Genomic DNA, 19643 nt, shown 5'->3' with positions numbered 1-19643 from the left:
AGCCTGGCCTATAATTTAATTGTTTTTTTTCTTTTGAGACAGGGCAGGATCTTGCTCTGTCACCCAGGCTGGAGTACAGTGGCACGATTTCGGCTCAAGTGATCCTCCCGCCTCAGCCTCCCAAGTAGCTGGGACTACAGTTGTGCATCACCATGCCTGGCTAATTTATATATATATATATTTTTTTTTTTTTTTTTTTTTTTTTTTTTTTTGAGACCAGGTTTTGTCATGTTGCTCAGGCTGGTCTTGAACCCCTGAGTTCAAGCTATCCTCCTGCCTTGGCCTCCCAAAGTGCTGGGATTACAGGCGTGATTCACTGCACCCAGCCCATTTTCTGTTCTTTGGTGTCTTTAGCTTTGGTATCAGAGTAGTGCTGGCCTCATAGAATGATTTAAGAGTGTATTTTCTGGAATTTGAGACAGATTGGTGCTAATTCTTTAAATGTTTGGTAGAATTCACTAATAAAACCATCTGATCCTGTACTTTTTCTTTTCGGGGGAGAATTTGATTACTGTTTCAATCTCTAGTTGTTACAGATCTGTTGAGATTTTCTGTGTCTTGAGCCAATTTTGGTAATGTGTGTGTTTTTAGGAATTTTCCATTGCACCTATGTTGTCTAGTTTGTTGGTGTACAGTTTCTCAGTATATTCTCCTATAATCCTTTTGAATTCTGTGAGATGTAATGTCCTCAGTCTCATTTTTGGTTTTAGTTATTTGTAACTTCTTTTTTTCTTAGTCTAAACCAGAGGTTTGTCAATTTTGTTATTCTTTTTGAAGAATCACCTTTTGGTTTTGTTGATTCTGTTGTTGTTCTCTATTTCATTTATCTTCAATTTTTTTTTTTTTTTTTTTTTTTTTTTTTTTTTTGGCTTTGAATTTAGTTCTTTTTCTGTTTCTTAAGTTGTAAAGTTAGGTTATTGATTTGAGCTCTTTCTTCTTTTTTAATATAGACTGTTAGCAGCTATAAGTTTCCCTCTGAGTACTGCTTTCACAGCATCGCATAAGTTTTGGTATGTTGTGGCCTTGTTTTCATTTCTCTCAAAGTATTTTCTAATTTCCCTAGTGATTTCTTCTTTTACCCATTGCTTGTTTAAGAATGTATTATTTAATTTCCACACACTTGTGAGTTTTCCAGTTTTCTGTTGTCATTAATTTCTAGCTTCTTTCCATTGTGGTTGGTGAAGATAGTTTATGTGATTCTAGTCTTTCTAAATTTATTAATATTTGTTTTGTGGCCTAACATATAATCTGTCCTGGAGAATGTTTCATGTACACTTGATAAAAATATGCATGCTGCTCTTATGGAGTGGAGTATTCTTCATATGCCTGACAAGTCTAATTGGTGTATAGTGTTGTTCAAGTTCCCTGTGTCCTTTTTAATCTCTGCGCAAATTTTATCCATTACTTCAAGTGGGATATTGAAGTCTCCATTTATTATTGTAGAACTGTTTATTTCTGTCCTCAATTCTTTCAATATTTTCTTCCTATATTTTGGGGCTCTGTTGTTTGGTACATATATGATTATAACTGTTATATCATCTTTTTGAATCGACCCTTTTGTCAGTATATTATATAATGAGCTTCTTTGTCTCTTGTAACAGTTGTTGACTTGAAGTCACTTTTGTCTGATAGTCCTATAGCCATTCATTATAAACATCCTTTCACTTTCAACCTTTTTGTGTCTTTTTCTCTAAAATGAGTCTCTTTTACAGCATGTAGTTAGATCATGTGTTTTGTTCATTCTGCCAGTCTGTCTTTTAATTGGTGAGTTTAATCCAGTTACATTTAAGTGATTACTGATAAGGAAGGACTTAACGCCATTTTGCTATTTGTTTTCTGTATATCTTATGTTTTTTATTCTTCATGTCCTCTAATACTGCCTTTCGGTTTGATTTTTTTTCCTAGTGTGTCATTTTCATGCTTTCCTCATTTCTGTTTCTGTATATAATTATTTTCTTAATGGTTACCATGGGGATTACAGTTAACATTCATACATTTTTAACAATCTAGTTTGAATTAACCCCAGCTTAGATTTTTAAAACTCGGCTTGTATGGTTTCAGTCGAAGCCCCAATCTCAGCATCATGCAGTATATCCATGTAACAAACCTGCGCCGTACCCTCAAATCTAAAATAAAAATAAATAAATAAATAAATAAATAAATAATAAAAGCTTTGCCAATGACAATAAAGGAAAAAGAAACTCTGCTCCTATACAGTTCTGCCCCCACTTTATGTTGTTACTGTCACAAATTTTATCTTATACACTGTGTGCCCACTAATATAGATATATAATTACTTTGTGCATTTGTCTTTTAAGTCATATAGGAAACAAAAAGATAAGTTAAAAATAAAAAAAAAAATAACACTGGCTTTTATATTTATTCATCTAGTTAGTTTTATTGGAGTTCTTATTTCTTTATATGGCTTCAAGTTACTGTCTAATGTCCTTTCATTTCAGCCTGAAGGGACTCCCTTTAACATCTCTTTTAGAACTAGTATACTAGTAGTGAATGTCCTCTGGTTTTGTTTCTCTGGGAGTGTCTTAATTTCTCCATTTTTGAAGAATGGTTTTGCAGGATATAGAATTCTTGGTTGATAGGGGTTTTTTTGCTCAGCACTTTAAATATATTAACCCACTTCCTTCTGGTCTGCAACTTAGTTGGATGGTTCTGGCTGATAGTCCCTCAGAAGTTTGCAGTCAAACTAGTTGGCTAGAGCTGCAGTAATTTTAAGACTGTGCTACAGCTTAATAATCCACGTCTGAGCTCATCACATGGTTGTTGGCAGACCTCACTTCTTCTTCACTGGCTATTGGCTGGAGGTTCCATTTGTCACACCTGGGCCTCTCCGTAAAGCTGCTCACAGCGTGGCAGCTGATTTTCCCCACAGCAAGAGACCCATAAATGAAAGACACCCTCCACTACCACCAATGTCTTGATTGTTTTATTTGTATTTTTGTTTTTGGATACTTTTGGTATTATTTATATAACACTGAGATAATCGTACTTTTTCTTGCATGAGAGAAAGAAATTTGAACCATGGGTAATTTTTTAGTGGAGAGGAATTGATTTGCCCTTCCTTAAAAGCATTGCTGCTAATTGCTTTACTCAGCCTTAGAAATGTAAGAGACTCCAAGAGACTTCACACAGCCTTGGAATGGAACAGCACACCCTTATAGTTGACCTTCTTTTCTCCCTCCTCCATCATACTTCTGTCCTTCCTATTCAAAGAGACATGAAAACAAGCTTTCTGGGCATTCAGGACTTTTAAAATGTCACTGTAAACTACTTTCCCATTGGTGGTTTGTTTTCTGGAGGAAATGTGTCCTTTTTGATTAAAAAGTGTGTGTGTGTGGTGTGTGTGTGTGTGTGTGTGATGGAGAGAGAGAAAGACCTGAGTGATTGTCCCTTAGATCATACTCTTCACTCAGAAGACCAATCAGCTCTTCACTGTACACCTGCTCTGCGTGAAGTACCATAATAGGCGCAAAGGGGTGCAAAAACAAGAGGTGCATAAAACAATTCCCATTCTTACATAGCTTTTAGTATAAAGGGGGAAATATGAGAGAACACCAGTGGGGAAAAAATGGAAAGCAGCCTTTGTGCCCCAGAGCACTGGTTGCCACAGTATTGATAAGGCAGATGCTTACGCTTTCCTTATGTAATCATATAAAGGCAGAAGGAAAATATGGAAGTGACCAGGAAAGAAAATGAAAGATCTTTGTGCTTGTATTAGTTATTCAGATCTAGAAAAATATTTCCAGCATAATGATTTTTGAGAGCTTTAGATGTCTTGTTTTTAGGACCAAAGTCTCGTGTAGCCCCTGCCCATCAATAACCAGTTTTGTTCTCACTTATTTAATTATTGTTGCCATATGAAAGGAGCATTACTTCCACATATTTTCTAATTTTGAAAAAGTAAATTAGTTTTATATTTCCTGTTTTAAAATTATTTGAGTATTTACAGAGAGCTTCATAAAATGAGTTAGCCATCGGTCATGGTAAGAATAATAATGCGGCCGGGCGCTGTGGCTCATGCCTGTAATCCCAGCACTTTGGGAGGCCGAGGCGGGTGGATCATGAGGTCAGGAGTTCAAGACCAGCCTGGCCAACATGGTGAAACCCCGTCTCTACTGAAAATACAAAAAAACAATTAGCCAGGCGTGGTGGCATGTGCCTGTAATCCCAGCTACTCCGGAGGCTGAGGCAGAGAATTGCTTAAACCTGGAGGGGCGGAGGTTGCAGTGAGCCGAGATCGCACCACTGCACTCCAGCCTGGGCAACAGAGTGAGACTCCGTCTCAAAAAAAAAAAAAAAAGAATAGTAATGCAAGCCCAGTCTACCAGTTTGCTAGCTACCTTTAGTGTTTGAAGATGGTAATCAACTGGTGTGTCTTCTGCTTGAATAGACGCTTCTGGAAGAAGAGGCTTGAAAAAATTAGGAAGTCAGCCTCTTGTAAGATAGCCCACTCTTAGCAATTGCATCTCTCCTCTGATGGATTATATAGACAGATTTTTAATATTCCATGTAAGGGTAGTTCTGCAATCTCTCTGAGATTATGACTGGAAGTGTTCTGAAATAGAAGACTATGTATGTAAGATGTTTTCAACATCATTCTGATCTTAAGCAGATTGTGGGCTGGAGCTCGACCTATAATATAAAAACAGTGGGTGGCTCATGTCTGTAATCCCTGCACTTTGGGAGGCTGAGGTGGGTGGATCACCTGAGGTCGGGAGTTGAAGACCAGCCTGACCAACATGGTGAAACCCCATCTCTACTAAAAATACAAAAATTAGCCGGGTGTGGTTGCGGGTGCCTGTAATCCCAGGTACTAGGGAGGTTGAGGCAGGAGAATTGCTTGAACCCAGGAGGCGGAGGTTGCAGTGAACTGAGTGCCATTGCACTCCAGCCTGGGCAACGAGAGCAAAACTCCTTGTCAAAACAACAACAGCAGCAGCAAAAAAACCAGCAGGCTTGCTTCTGGGAAACTACCCCCACATCCTAAAATACATGGAAATCAGAAAGGACAACCTGTACCATATTTTTATACTTAGGAATTAAACCATATTTTTCTTTTCATATACCTTATTTAGAGTTGTATTTATAGATCCATATTTAGCCATGCAATATAATAACTTCAACTGGGGCTTTACATTTTAGTTGCCCCTCCCCCCATGAAATCTGTAGTATTAACTTTTTTATTAATATGTTCCACATTTGAATATGTTGTCTTCTTTCTTCTTGACTGCTACTACTAAACTTCTGATTGCTTCACCCGTTTAATAAAAAACAAATTCTGAATTTTTATTTAATTTTTCTTTCCTAGACAGTTAAATCTCACACAGAAACAGATGAGAAACAAACAGAGAGCCGCACCGTCACCCCACCTGCTGCACCCAAACCAAAACGGGAGGAGAACCCTCAGGTAGGCCTGTGTTTCCAAAGGCAGGTCGCAGTCTATGGTGTATGGTTTATTCTTATGTACCAGGAGGGGCACCTGCTCTCTGAATGATGAAGTGAACTTGATGTTCATTTTCTAATGCACTTTTATTATTCAGCAATGTGATTGCCAAGTCAAATTGGTCTAGAGTGGAATTCTTAGACTGTAGTCTTGAGGGTCCATGCACTTGTACATAGGCATTTTGGTTGTATCAAAGGAAAAGTTTTTTAAAACATTATTCTTCATATGCATGTTACAAATTCGAAATGTTAAAATGAACGATGATTTTCCCAGCTGTCCCATTGCGTTCCTAATCATTACTGTGTTGTGTCTGTCTCAGCCAACATTTATAAGATATCCAGTTCACTCAGCTAATGTGTATTTGTATTATCAATTGCAGTTATTAAATGTGCGTTTTTATTATAACCATTGTATTACATTAGAACACCAAACCCAAAATGAATTAGCTCAAAAGTAATCCATTGAAGCATAAAAGTAGGGATGAAAATAGTAACATCTATACCACAATTTAGGATACAATTATAAGCATAAATAGCAAAGAAGACTCTGATAAAAATATAGAATGTGAATCTGTATGTCCTTAGACAAGCAGATTTTTTCAGTTTGATGCTTTTGCATAAGCAGCTATAAACAGAAAATGTAGACAGGTAATATGATGAATATCTGACAGTTAGATTTCATTTGACCAGTAATTCACTTGCCTCTATCCTTAGTGCATTCTTCATAATGAAACCATGTGAAATAGTGGCATAAAGTCATCAAAGCTTCATGCCATTTTTTTAAAGTAGTGATTTATTGGACCAGTTCAGGTTTCCTAAAACAAGTACAAAATATAATTATTTCTGATATGAAATGAATGAATTTTTAATTTTATCTTTAAAAAGAGGGCCAAAACTTGAGCCAAAAAGAAGTACTCGCCACAGAAATTGCTGAGGAACTTGTGAAATCATCCGCAGAATTAATGACAAGTATTATGCTCTGAGGAGGAAAAATTGAGCAAAATTTCCCTATCAAAGGAAACTGAAGGATCCAACCTGGGCAAACATAGTGAGACCTTGTCTCTGCAAAAAATAAACAAAAGTAACCAGGTGTGGTAGCGCATGTCTATAGTCCCAGCTCTCAGGAGGCTGAGGTGGGAGGATCACTTGAGCCCAGGAGGTCTAGGCTGCAGCGAGCTGAGAGGGTGCCACTGCGCTCCAGCCTAGGTGATGGAGCGAGACCCAGTGCGGGCAAGCAGGTACCATCATGTGTAGTAGCAGATAGTTCACCTTCTAGTTGGACAGAATCACTACCATAAACAATGTAAATTAGCTCTTGGCATATGTAGGATACATATATGAGGTAAAAGTTCTTGGCAGCTTTTTATTCTATCATCAAAAATTTAGGCTGGGCACGGTGGCTTATGCCTGTAATCCCAGCACTTTGTGAGGCTGAGGTGGGTGGATCACCTGAGGTCAGGAGTTCAAAACCAGCCTGACCAACATGGCGAAACCCTGTCTCTACTAAAAATACAAAAATTAGCTGGACGCAGTGGCGCGTGCCTATAGTCCCAAGTACTCGGGAGGCTGAGGCTGGAGAATTGCTTGAACCCAGGAGGCAGAGGTTGCAGTGAGCCGAGATTGTGCCATGGCACTCCAGCCTGGGTGACAGAGTGAGACTCCGTCTCAAACAAACAAAAAAAAAATTTATTCTACAAGAGAGGAATTTTTTTCTCAATTATTTTGTGAACTTGATCTAAACTGGCAAAGATGATTTGGGTGTGAGTGGCCAAGAAGGGTGCTGTTACTTGCTTAAAAGAGGGTGCATCTGAATATCAGTCCACACACTGCTTCATCAAAAGAGCAACAGTTAGGGGAAAGCCTCTTGATCTTGATTATATTTCTAAGGAATAGTGAAAATTAGGAATGTAGTCAGTTGGCAACCACAAAGTGTATGTCACTTCAACATACAGTTTAGAAAACAGGAAAGTCCAAGACTGCTTTTTCTTACCGGACTAATCTGGCTGTCAAGGGGATAGGTGCCCATCTAAGTTTTTGAAATAAGAAATAATATAAAAATGTTTCTTCAGGACTCTGAAGTTACCAGTAAAGGACATTTCTGTGTTCTCAAGTGGCTTGGTGAAGAAGTTTATTTTCAAATAGACTGACTCTGTCACTTCAGGCCAAAGTAGCATAATATCGAAGATAAGATGTCAGGACTTTTAAAGATCAAATTGTGGTATAAATAACTCTACAGGAGTATGTCTTTTACAATTGAAGATGTTCTTTATTCATCAGAGAAAGAAATTGATAATGTATTATTTGGCATATTTAGAAACTGCATGCAGTAGTACAACAGAAAATGAAGACACACTTTTCAGACCACATGCAAGCAAAAAAAAGAATAGAAATCAATTTGTTTCCCTCTCCGGCTTGAAGAGTCTTAACATTCCATCTTCAGGGCCCAGTATTTTCACCAGCTTAGTTTCTGATGGAGTCCTAAGAGTGGTCTTCAAAGAGAAATTGCTCCATAATTTTTAGGTTCACGTGTGATTGAAAAATCATAGTATTCAGCAGAAACACCTGCTGTCGTTCCTGAAAATCATTTAGCTGTGAGTTAGCATTGTCCTAAAAATCATTTAGCTGTGAGTTAGCATTGTGGCAGTATAAATGTGAGAAACTGGGACCCAGTCGTGATAAGGAAAACACTCAGAATTTGGAGCTTGTTAAATGGGAGGCTCTTTAAAACCCTCTGCGTGTTTTGTGAGTATGAAATCCTCTTCTTTTTAAGAGGATTTTTCTGTGGGGCAGGGAACTCGGATCACACAAGATGCTGATTTCTGTCATTGAGAAAGAAGATGTAGGCCCCAGTCCTTCTCTTTTGGCCCTGTTAGACCAGAGAGCCTCTAACCTGTGGCCCAGGATGGCTTTGAATGTGGCCCCACAAAAATTCGTAAACTTCCTTAAAACACCGTGAGGTTTTTTTGCGATTTTTTGTTTAAATTTCATCAGCTGTCATTAGTGTTAGTGTATTTTATGTGTGGCTTGAGACAATTCTTCTTCTTCCGATGTGGCCCACATTGAAGGAAGCCAAGATTTTGGACACCCATGCTGTAGAGCATCTCCATGGCTCCTTAGAGAATGTCTGCTCTTGTACATTCATATGTGACCCGCCCATTGGGCTGGCTTTCCCTAATGTCCTACTAGGAACTGGCAGTTGGCTTTGTGAGAACCCAGACTGAAGTATATTCTTCTTTTGTTTCTCTGGCACAGAAACTTGCCTTCATGGTGTCTCTAGGGTTGGTAACACATGACCATCTAGAAGGTAAGAGAAGATATTCTTGGCACTGCCTTTTTTCTGGCCCACAGCTTTGTTCCTGAAAATGGTGTTTGATTGAATTCCTAGAATAGAAAATTGGAACACAAATAGAGTATGATTCAGCCAGTGTGGACTTTATTTCCTTTAGTGGGAAAATTGCCTTCCCTCTGTCTAATGTTCCTATCATTATCCAAACTACTGTCCTGGGAAAACCTCCCCAGTTGCCTAAATTAAGGTGACTTCTGTTCATTTAGGGGAACTCTTCTTTTTCTGAACTGCACAAAGTAGCAAGCGCTCTTCCAACAAGTCTATAATTTCTGGTCACTCCAGGTTATCAGAATGTTGAGAACGGTTACAAAGCTGTATCTGTCCTGATTATTTAATTCAAGAATGATGAACTTTGGTTATTCAGTTTAAGTCTTATGGATAAAGCTCATCCAGACCTGAATATACAGCAGTCTAAAAATCAGGACAGCTTGTTTACAAGAGTTGTCTGTTGTTAAACTCTCAACAGAGAACCACGTGTGGGACAGCGTGGTCTTGCAGGTGAGAGTAGATGGTCCTACACATTTGCTTCCAGTAGTGTGCTTGCCTTTGTTGAGGCTTCAGTGAGACGGAGACTTGTCCCTAATTCTGATTTCTTACGGGAAAACCAATAGATAAAACAATGAAGTTAAGTTTTGGCCGGGCGCGGTGGCTCAAGCCTGTAATCCCAGCACTTTGGGAGGCCGAGACGGGCGGATCACGAGGTCAGGAGATCGAGACCATCCTGGCTAACACGGTGAAACCCCGTCTCTACTAAAAATACAAAAACTAGTCGGGCGAGGTGGCGGGCGCCTATAGTCCCAGCTACTCGAGAGGCTGAGGCAGGAGAATGGCGTAAACCCGGGAGGCGGAGCTTGCAGTGAGCTGAGATCTGGCCACTGCACTCCAGTCCGGGCGACAGAGCGAGACTCCGCCTCAAAAAAAAAAAAAAAAAAAAAAGTTTTGTAGGTTCTCCATGCCTCTCTTTTAATCGAAACTTTTTCTTCTCTCAAGAAATCCAAAGCAAGAGGCAAGAGCGAAAAAGAAGAACAACGGCAAATCCGGTCTACAGCGGAGCAGTCTTTGAGCCAGAGGTATTACTGGCCAGCACCTGGCCCTTCCCTCATGTTCCAGTTTTGTTTATGAGCTGTTCGGTGCCTCCCCTCTGAAAACCTGCTGAAGAACAGCACCCTGATTGTACTTGGCCAGTTCTGTGAAGTGGTAGATTTTTTTTGACTTATCATTTTTATTAGTCACTGCTTACCCCTTAGGTTTTTTTCCCTAAGTTTCAGCAGATACACGCCTACCTTAAAATTTTAATTCATCCTGACTTCAATACAACTGTCATCGGCAACAGAGGCAGACTTCTCTGAGATAGTCTCTGAGAGCCAAGTACATACAATAAAACCCTTGAGCATTGAGACCTTAGGATGATTAGCACTAACTAGTTGGCATGTTGATAGTCATGCCGTGCCTTATCTTTAGCTTATGCCAGTATTAGTAATAACCACACTATTCAACAGTCACCTTTCCTTCTTCAATCCTCAAAGCGTAAGAAGAGTGCAGTCACATACCTAAACAGCACAATGCACCCTGGGACCCGGAAGAGAGGTGAGGACCTTTTTATATCTCTCCCTTGCTGCTGTTGCTTTTGCTTTCTGTGTGTGTTTCTTCTCCTTCCCTCCTCCCATCATTATAGGACCTAACTCCTCTATCCTTTGAAAATAGTTTTGTTGTTCTCTGAGAATGGGAGAGAAAAGAGAATGAGATTTTTTTTTTTTTTTTTTTTGAGGCAGAGTCTTGCTCTGTCGCCCGGACTGGAGTGCAGTGGCCAGATCTCAGCTCACTGCAAGCTCCGCCTCCTGGGTTTACGCCATTCTCCTGCCTCAGCCTCCCGAGTAGCTGGGACTACAGGCGCCCGCCACCTCGCCCGGCTAGTTTTTCTATTTTTAGTAGAGACGGGGTTTCACCGTGTTAGCCAGGATGGTCTCGATCTCCTGACCTCGTGATCCGCCCGTCTCGGCCTCCCAAAGTGCTGGGATTACAGGCTTGAGCCACCGCGCCCGGCCGAGAATGAGATTTCTTATTAGAGTTCTGTATGCTGAATGAAAAGCTGACTTTACTAGGATTCTGGCAAAGCTGACTCAGGGGAATGGCTTAATGTAGCATTTCTGCCCCAAGCCTGCCAGGCCATCCATGAGTAGCACAGTGAACAGAACCCCATGTAAAAGGAAGCATTTGAGTGTCATTAAGCAGAACAGAGCACTGCCATTGCCAAGGTGTTCCTAATAGTGTCTTGGTTGTCCTGCTGCTGGCAAGGCCAGAGTGTAACGCTGAGTTTCTTGGAGCTGCAGACTTTCCAGGAAGGAAGGAGGTAGCCACACTTGAGAACTTAGAATCTTTGAAAAGAGGACATCTCCAACTAAGGAAGTAAAGGTCACTCTCAAAACAGGCTCCCTAAAGAACAGATTCCTAAAGAGCTCCAATCCCATATTTCAGACCTTCCCATGGACATTCCAGAATCTGACTTTTAGGCAGAGCAGAAAAAACAGCAGCAGGAGCAGCATCTCTCACCATGCAGGTCTAAATAGGTCTTAACAGCTCAGGGTTTGAGCTCATAAACAAGGTACTGAAATTGTTCTTTGATGTCAGTAATACATCCCAAGGTCCTTTTCTCCACATGGTAATGTGTCCCTGAATTATAGTTCCAGGCTAGGAAGGTTGCAGAGTGAGTGGAGTAGCATACTAATTTTTGCATGTGCACACACAGTCTCAGAGCTGTTGGAAGCTCAGGAGGTCATCCTGACCCTTTGTCTGCCTTAGGCAGGACTACACTATTACCATTCCCTCCCCACAAAAAAGATATCATAGCCACCCTTAGTAACCCATTCTAATGTTTCATCAGTCCTGTCCTTTGAGTACTCAAAAATATTTAGATGGGAAACTGTAAGTCATGACTTTATATTGATTCCTGGGCCACAGTAACCAGTACTCTAGGTTATTTTTGTTTTGTTTTGTGTTTGGTGATTTTTTTAGTGACCCCGATGTAGTTCTCAAAAAGGAGCCCCCCAGCCAGAGGCCACAATAATTGGCCTGATAGTGGGCAATATCTGCTAAGAGGACAGGGGTTAAATGAGCCAGAAAGACCTTGGCATCTCCTGCCAAGGTCAGAGGATAAAAGCCTGCATCCACAGTGCCTAGGATATGCCTTTTGTGGGTAAACAAGAGAGCATTCATCTTGTTCTTCCCCTTCCAGCAGCACTGAACTCCCTAGAAAAGACAAACCAGTAAGAACTGTCTTTGTACTGTAGGCATCACCAATTTAACACAGAGAGGTAATATTTTTGTAACATCTGACAGAATCATGACTCTTGTGCATAATCCTAATATAAATGATAACTGTTGGCAAAGTCATGATCCTACATACCATTTACCAGTGCTTATAGGCAATTTCATACCTCTCGGTACCTTTTTTTTCCCTTGGTGTATTGGGCATATCCATTTGATCACTCATAGCTTAGAAGCAATGACCTTCGCCCTTAGAAGACAAGGGCCCTGACTTAGATATGTGGTGTGGCAAGAGTGGCTGCCCTAGACTTTCTGTACCCGTGGGGCTCATTTAAGTTGCTTTGTAGCCTTGAGGTTTGAGTCAAAACGCTCTTATACAAATCAGATGTCTCAGGAGTGCTGACGCCAGGGCTGAGACTTTTAAACAGCTCCAATTTTTAGAGATGTAGTTCATCAGGATGTTTGTCATGTAAAATGGAGAGACAGCTGCCAGTCAACTGGGGAGGGTATCCAGGGACAGAAATACTTTAAAATTCATACTTAAAAATTCATTGCTAAGCCTAGAGCATCTTTTAAGCTCTTAGGTTTCAAGCTCCTCCCAGAACATACCTCTCAGTAGCTCTAACAGCAAGGGGTAAGAATAGTTAACTTGAATTTTGCCTGTCTCCACCCTCATAAAATGCAGACAGAAGAGAGAAGGAAAAGCAGAAATCCTAAATAAATCAGTTTGTGGGAACTGAGAATCATTAATAGTATTGTGAGAATGCTGATTGCAGAGAAACTTAGAGAACAGTATGCAAAAGATATGAAAAAATAAAGTAAACTCGACCGGGTGGGGTGGCTCACATCCCAGCACTTTGGGAGGCCAAGATGGGCAGATCATGAGGTCAGGAGATCGAGACCGTCCTAGCTAACACGATGAAACCCCATCCCTACTAAAAATACAAAAACTTAGCTGGGCATGTGCCTGTAGTCCCAGCTACTCGGGAGGCAGAGGCAGAAGAGTCACTTGAAGCCAGGAGGCAGAGGTTGCAGTGAGCCGAGATCGCGCCAGAGCACTCCAGCCTGGGTTACAGAGCGAGACTCCGTCTCAAAAAAATAAAAAATAAAAATAAAAATAAACTCATTCCTGTCCCTGGTTCCCACTGAGCTCTGTTATCTTGGTTCTTGCACTAGAAATCTCAAATTGCAGTAGTCCAGGAACTTCACCACAATCTGCCCAAGGTGAGGTCTTTCTGTATAAGCCAGCACCTTCTGTCGTTCTCCAGAGCTCTCTTATCCTCCCTTCCTCTTGAGAGTCATGTAGTTGTTTCTAATGACATTTAAATCTTTGCTTCTCTTCCTTCCTTTGGGACTGTTGAATTAACCTTCTGTCTGCTACCTCACTTCCTTTTCCATGCTAGCCAATGAGGAACACTGGCCAAAGGTATGTAAGATCATTTTCCCCCTCTCTTTCCCTCCCCCTTTTTCCCTTTTGTTCCCTTCTCTTGGTATATAGGTCGTCCTCCAAAATACAATGCAGTGCTGGGGTTTGGAGCCCTTACCCCAACATCCCCCCAATCCAGTCATCCTGACTCCCCTGAAAATGAAAAGACAGAGACCACATTCACTTTCCCTGCACCTGTTCAGCCTGTGTCCCTGCCCAGCCCCACCTCCACAGACGTAAGTAACTTGGGAAAAGCACACTGTCTTTCTGAGAGCTTAAATTGGGAAAAGCGTTATCATATGTTGTTTCCTTACCGACTTGCACCTTCTTGACTAACCCTGGAACAGCAATTAAACCCTATAGAATGCTTGTTATGCCATGTAAGGCAGCTTTCTTTTGAGTTTCCAGGCCTTCCATGCCCTTGAGAAACATGTTAAATATAACCTCATGGAACTCAGCCAGCCTTCAGAGTCTGAATTTGATGTACTGTGAATGAGTTCTCAGAAAACAGATGGGGCGGGGAGATCGGCTCATACAATTGAGAGGTGTGCAGGTTTCTGTCATCAGTGTTTTGGGAGTGGGGAAAAGTGAACAAGGCAAACGGTCCCCCAGCAGCCCTTGTTTGCTGCTTCAAATACAATTCTAGAAGTGGAAAGTTTTCTTTAGAGCAAATGTATTCAGCAGAGTTGATCAGAAACAGTTTCCTGAAAAACTGTCAAATACTTAGTAGCCCTTCACCTACAAACTGCAGGAATGTGAACCAGTGCTCTGAATGTTTAAATGAACCTCAACAAAGCTCAGAATTCACTCAAGCAGATACTGAGCGCTACTCTGCTGACCAAGTGCTGTTCTTGGGGCTGGGGACACAGCAAGGGAACAAAACCAACTCCCTGTCCTCAAGGAACTCATCTGAAGAGGCAGATAATAAGAAAGTGAATATATAATATGTCAGGTAATGATAAGTGCTATGAAGAAAAATGGGGCTGGGCATGGTGGCTCACGCCTGTAATCCCAACACTTTCAGAGGCCGAGGCAGGCGGATCATCTGAAGTCAGGAGTTCAAGACCAGCCTGGCCAACATGGTGAAACCCCGTCTCTACAAAAACACAAAAATTAGCCGAGCATGGCGCGCTCCTGTAATCCCAGCTACTCAGGAGGCTGAGGCAGGAGAATCTCTGGAACCCAGGAGGCGGAGGTTGCAGTGAGCCGAGATTGCGCCACTGCACTCCAGCCTGGGTGACAAGAGTGAGACTCCATCTCTTAAAAAGAAAACAAAAATGGAGTGGATTAAGGGCATACAGCATACTGGCCAGAGGCTGATGTTTATAAAGAGCGGTGAAGCCTCTCTGATAGGAAGTGAAGGAGTGAACTATGGGAGGATCTGGGGAAAGAGCCTGCCAGGCAGAGGGAACAGCAGTTCAAAGCCCTGAGGTGGGAATGTGCATGGCATCTTGAAAGAAAAGCAAGAGGGCCAGGATAGCGGAGCAGAGCAAGCTGGCCAGGGTGGTGGGAAATGAGGCCTCAGAGGTGACCGGGCCAGTTGTGCAGGGCTTTGTGGCTTTCGTTCTCAGTAAAATGGGAGACCATTAGAGAGTTTTGGGCAGAGGAGTGACATAATTTTTCAATATTTATTTGGAAAATTTTCAAACCTACAGAAAAGTTACAATAATGGTACAAAGAACCAATGTATATCCTTCACATTGATTCACCAGTTGTTAACATTTTGCCACATATGCTTCTCACCTACCATACACACTTGTTTTGGGGGAACCAGATAACAAGAAGTTGCAGACTTCATGAATCTTCACCCTAAAATATTCCACTATATATCCCCTAAGAGCAAAAATACTGTCTTATGTAGCTACAGTGCTTTTATCAAATTGAGGAAATTTAACACTAATAAAATATTACTATATAAAATATACAGTCCATATTCAGATTGCTCCATTTGTTGCTTACTTGCTTTTATGACACTTTGTTTTTTCTGCTCCAGGGTCCAATTCAAGATTACTCTTGACATTTATTGTCATGATATTGTCTGTTTGGTAATCCTTTATTCTGGAAGAGTTTCTCATTCTTTGTCTTTCATAACATTGATGTTTTTAAAAAGATAGCCAGGCCGGGCACGATGGCTCAAGCCTGTAATCCCAGCACTTTGGGAGGCCGAGACGGGTGGATCACAAGGTCAGAAGATCGAGACCATCCTGGCTAACACAGTGAAACCCCGTCTCTACTAAAACATGCAAAAAAAACTAGCCGGGCGAGTTGGCAGGCGCCTGTAGTCCCAGCTACACGGGAGGCTGAGGCAGGAGAATGGCGTAAACCTGGGAGGCGGAGCTTGCAGTGAGCTGAGATCCGGCCGTTGCACTCCAGCCTGGGCGACAGAGCAAGATTCCATCCCAAAAAAAAAAAAAAAAGATAGCCAGTTCCTCTGTAGAATGCGTCTCCGTTCAGATTGTGTGATTTTTTTTCTCAGCAGTAGATTCAGGATATGCATTTTTGCAGGAGCGCTAATAAGTGACGATGATTGGTCGTTATCAGGGCATCACAGCAGGAGGCACATGTTGTCAGTCTCTCCTGTTGATGATGTTAACTTGCGTCTCCTCAGATAGTTTTCTGTCAGATTTTTCTACCTGTAAATGTGCCTTTTTCCTGTGGTGGAGATAGCTTTGAGTCTGTGTAAAAACTGTTCCCAACAAACTGTTACCTAATGTTTTCAGCATCCTTTAATGATTCTTGCTTGCATTTATTATTTTTAAGGTGTACGCAAAATCAACTTGGATTTTAAAAAGGATCACTGTGTCTAAAATATGCAGAAGAAAAGGGCCTATAGGGAAAATAGGATGGAAGCAGGAAGACCAGTTAGGAGGCTGTTGCAATTGTCCAGGCAAAAGATGATGGGCAGGCACGGTGGCTCACACCTGTAAATCCCAGCACTTTGGGAGGCCAGGGTGGGCGACTGCTTGAACCCAGGAGTTCAAGACCAGCCTGGACAACATGGCAAGACCCCTGTCTCTACAAAACACTAAAAAATTAGCCAGGTGTGATGGCAACGTAGTGAAACCCTGTCTCTACTAAATATACAAAAATTAACCGGGCATACTGGTGTGCCCCTTTAGTCACAGCTGCTTGCAAGGCTGTGGTAGGAGGATCACTTGAGCATGGGAGGTTGAGGCTGCAGTGAGCCATGATTGTGCCACTGCACTCTGGCCTGGGTGACAGAACAAGACCCTGTCTCAAAAAAAAAGGAAAGAAATATGGTGATGATAGCTTGGCTTAATTTGATGGAAGAAGCAGAGATGGAGAAAAGTGATCATGTCTGCATCTATTTTGAAGAGCCATCAGGATTGAATATGGGTTATGAGAAAAAGAATGGTTAAGGAGAAATCCAAAGTTTTTGGCCTAAATGACTAGAAAGATGAAGCTTCCATTTACTAAAGATTAAGAGGAGCAGATCTGAGGAGGGAAATAAAGAGTTTCACTTCACACGTGTCTCAGTTATTTGGTGAATTACAGAGCTTGTCACTGACCATCCTAAGATAAAATGTCCTTTGAACTTGAAGGTTCTCAGAACCTACTAATGGCACACCCCTCTCCAAGGAGCAGCAGAATGCCATATGAATATTCCGAGTTAAAATTCCAGAGGCAACAAAGAAAATGTTATCTTTGGAGGACTAGGGTCATAGAAGAATTCTGTTCTCTGACGGCTTTCCTTGTTTCCTTCCTTAGACGTCATTGGTGGTTACAGATTCATCATTCTCTAAAGATTCAGCATTTTGTCCAGCTTTCCCAACTTTTGGCATTAATAATTGACACAAGTTTTCTAACTGTCCTGTTAATGAGCGGCAGGGTCTCTCTCTCTCAGAAATCTTGTTTGCTAGCGCCAAAGATTGTCCCAACTTCTTCTCAGTTGAAGTATTGCCAAAGGATCGCCAGTTCATTGGCCTCTTGGTAGAGCTCTCCCTCTAGGGTGGTACACAAATGCTAGGGGACAGATGATTTTGTAGTTCTGCATGTGAGTCTCTCTCCTAAACAATGTTGTTTTTGTTGTATTTTTTGGGCCAAATGGGATTATGGTTTTCTTAGAAAGGTTGAACCCAAAGGATCGACTCATCAACTCACAGACTAAGAGCTTCTGCCAGGTTTTGTCTTAAAATTGAAACATATTTCTTTTCAGAAATCTAAAGGTAAAAGAAAGCTTTTCTAACAAACTGCCTAAGTTAAACTCAGCAGAACATATTTTTAAGATAATTGACTTCTCCTTTTACAGTATCCCAGTAGTGGCAGTGATTAAAATCAACACACAGGGCTATGTATGTTTGCTGCTGGGTAGTGTAAGTTCCAACAACATTAATTAAACAATAACACTTGAGAGGCAGGCATTTCTAGGGATCAATAACCATTTGAGGGACTTGGTGTAATACAGGACCTACCAGACACTAATCCTCTAGATGTACCTTGTTGCCACTATCATCATTTTTATGAGAAGGGAATATACGTTAATATAATTATAAAAATTTTTTTATCACTTAATGAAATTGCAGTTGATACTGCCATGGTGCTTCCTAAAAACACACCTCTTCAGCGCCTAGCCAAGCATCATGGGCCAGCTGTCTTTCAATTTCCCTACTGTCTGGTTTATAGTAATAATTTGGTCAGTCGTCAGAGCCTAAGCCTTTTGACCTGGCATGGTGCCTCCGTAGCACTTCCTCTGCTCTTTTTAGGCAAAGAACAGTTCTGTATGGATAAAATGTTTTGGCATCTTATATTCATTTCTCTGGGCAGCAGTTCTCAAAGTGTAGTTTGGGAGTCCCTGAGACTCTTTCAGGGAGTCATAAAATCAAAACTATTTTCACAATGATACTAAACCTTCATCTGCCATTTTCATTCTCATTCTCTCAAGACGGAACAGTGGAGTTTACCTGATACTGCATGATGTGTGATGATGATGTCACTCTGGCAGCTAATGGAATGTGTACCTCTGTGTTTTGGAGTTTAAAAATATTTTGATATACTATGTTTGTAATTTTTCATGGTTCTGTAATTCAGAATTGAAAGTATTTACCAGCCTGGGTAATAAAGTGAGACCCCCATCTCTACAAAAAATTAAAAAATTAGCCAGGCATGGTGGTATGCGCTTGTAGTCCCAGCTACTTGGGAGGCTGAGGTGGGAGGATTACCTGAGCCTGGAAGGTCGAGGCTGCAGTGAGCCGAGATCACAGCACTGCACTCTAGCCTGGGTGACAAAGCCAGACCCTGTCTCAAAAAAAATTGTTTTTTAACTGTTATTACAGTAAATATTAATAGATATAACTCATATAAGAGCTCTCTGGGATCCTCAATAACTTTAAGAGTGAAAAGGGATCTTAACACCAAAAATTACAGGATATATAAACAAGATAGGAAGTTTCCTTTGGGAACTTAAATAAATTATTTAATTTTTATTTTCTGTCTTTCTGCCTTCTATTTCTTGATGTTCTCCTTGCTCAGAAGCAAAGGAAAGTGAACACCTCTTCGTTTATCCCAAGTGCCTCTGAGTAAGATGCCCAGTTTGTCTCATTCACTCCATCACTGATAACTTTTTCACGTAAAACAGTCTCTAAAATCACACATTTTAAATAAACTTTCTAAAGACGCAGACTCACCACTTAGGGATAAGTTTCAAGAAAGGCTGACCCTCTAGAGGAGAATAGCCCTCAGCCTGATTTTAATAATGAAGGAAGAAAATTGTAGTTGATACAGGGATGAAACCTTACCTCCTTTGGTGCCCGGATGTTAAACTGTTAGGCTACGTTCACATGTAATATTTTAGAACATGTGTTAAGTATCTTTTTTACTGTCCAGGGGTCACACTTTACATTTTCCTACTAAGAAAAATTAAAAGCTGGCAGGCGCAGTGCCTCATGCCTGTAATCCCAGCACTTTGGGAGGCCGAGGTGGGCGCATCATGAGGTCAAGAGTTCGAGACCAGCCTGACCAACATGGTGAAACCCTGTCTCTACTAAAAATATAAAAGCCATGCGCAGTGGTGGGCGCCTGTAATCCCAGCTATTCAGGAGACTGAGGCAGGAGAATCGCTTGAACCCAGGAGGCGGAGGTTGCAGTGAGCCGAGATTGCGCCACTGCACTCCAGCCTGGTCAACACAG

The 19643-nt window shown here is 41.2% G+C and overlaps 1 protein-coding gene across 3 annotated transcripts in view; it reads left to right on the top strand.

Moving 5' to 3' along the window:
• The window catches only part of PHF21A (PHD finger protein 21A), a 196625-nt gene that overhangs the window by 165511 nt on the left and 11471 nt on the right, over positions 1–19643 (top strand). For 2 of the 3 annotated variants that reach the window (XM_011963301.1, XM_011963300.1), the window contains 5 exons: positions 5327–5425; positions 8713–8764; positions 9797–9876; positions 10333–10393; positions 13569–13732. In XM_011963301.1, coding sequence (XP_011818691.1) covers positions 5327–5425; positions 8713–8764; positions 9797–9876; positions 10333–10393; positions 13569–13732 — 456 coding nt within the window. Of the gene's footprint in view, positions 1–5326; positions 5426–8712; positions 8765–9796; positions 9877–10332; positions 10394–13473; positions 13497–13568; positions 13733–19643 lie in introns of all 3 variants that reach the window. The other variant, XM_011963302.1, reaches the window with a different exon arrangement.

Source organism: Colobus angolensis, unplaced genomic scaffold, assembly GCF_000951035.1.
Source record: "Colobus angolensis palliatus isolate OR3802 unplaced genomic scaffold, Cang.pa_1.0 Scaffold61, whole genome shotgun sequence".
Taxonomy (NCBI): Eukaryota; Metazoa; Chordata; class Mammalia; order Primates; family Cercopithecidae; genus Colobus; species Colobus angolensis.
The sequence above is the reverse complement of the archived record's forward strand: the minus strand, read 5'-3'. Positions and strand labels throughout refer to the sequence as shown.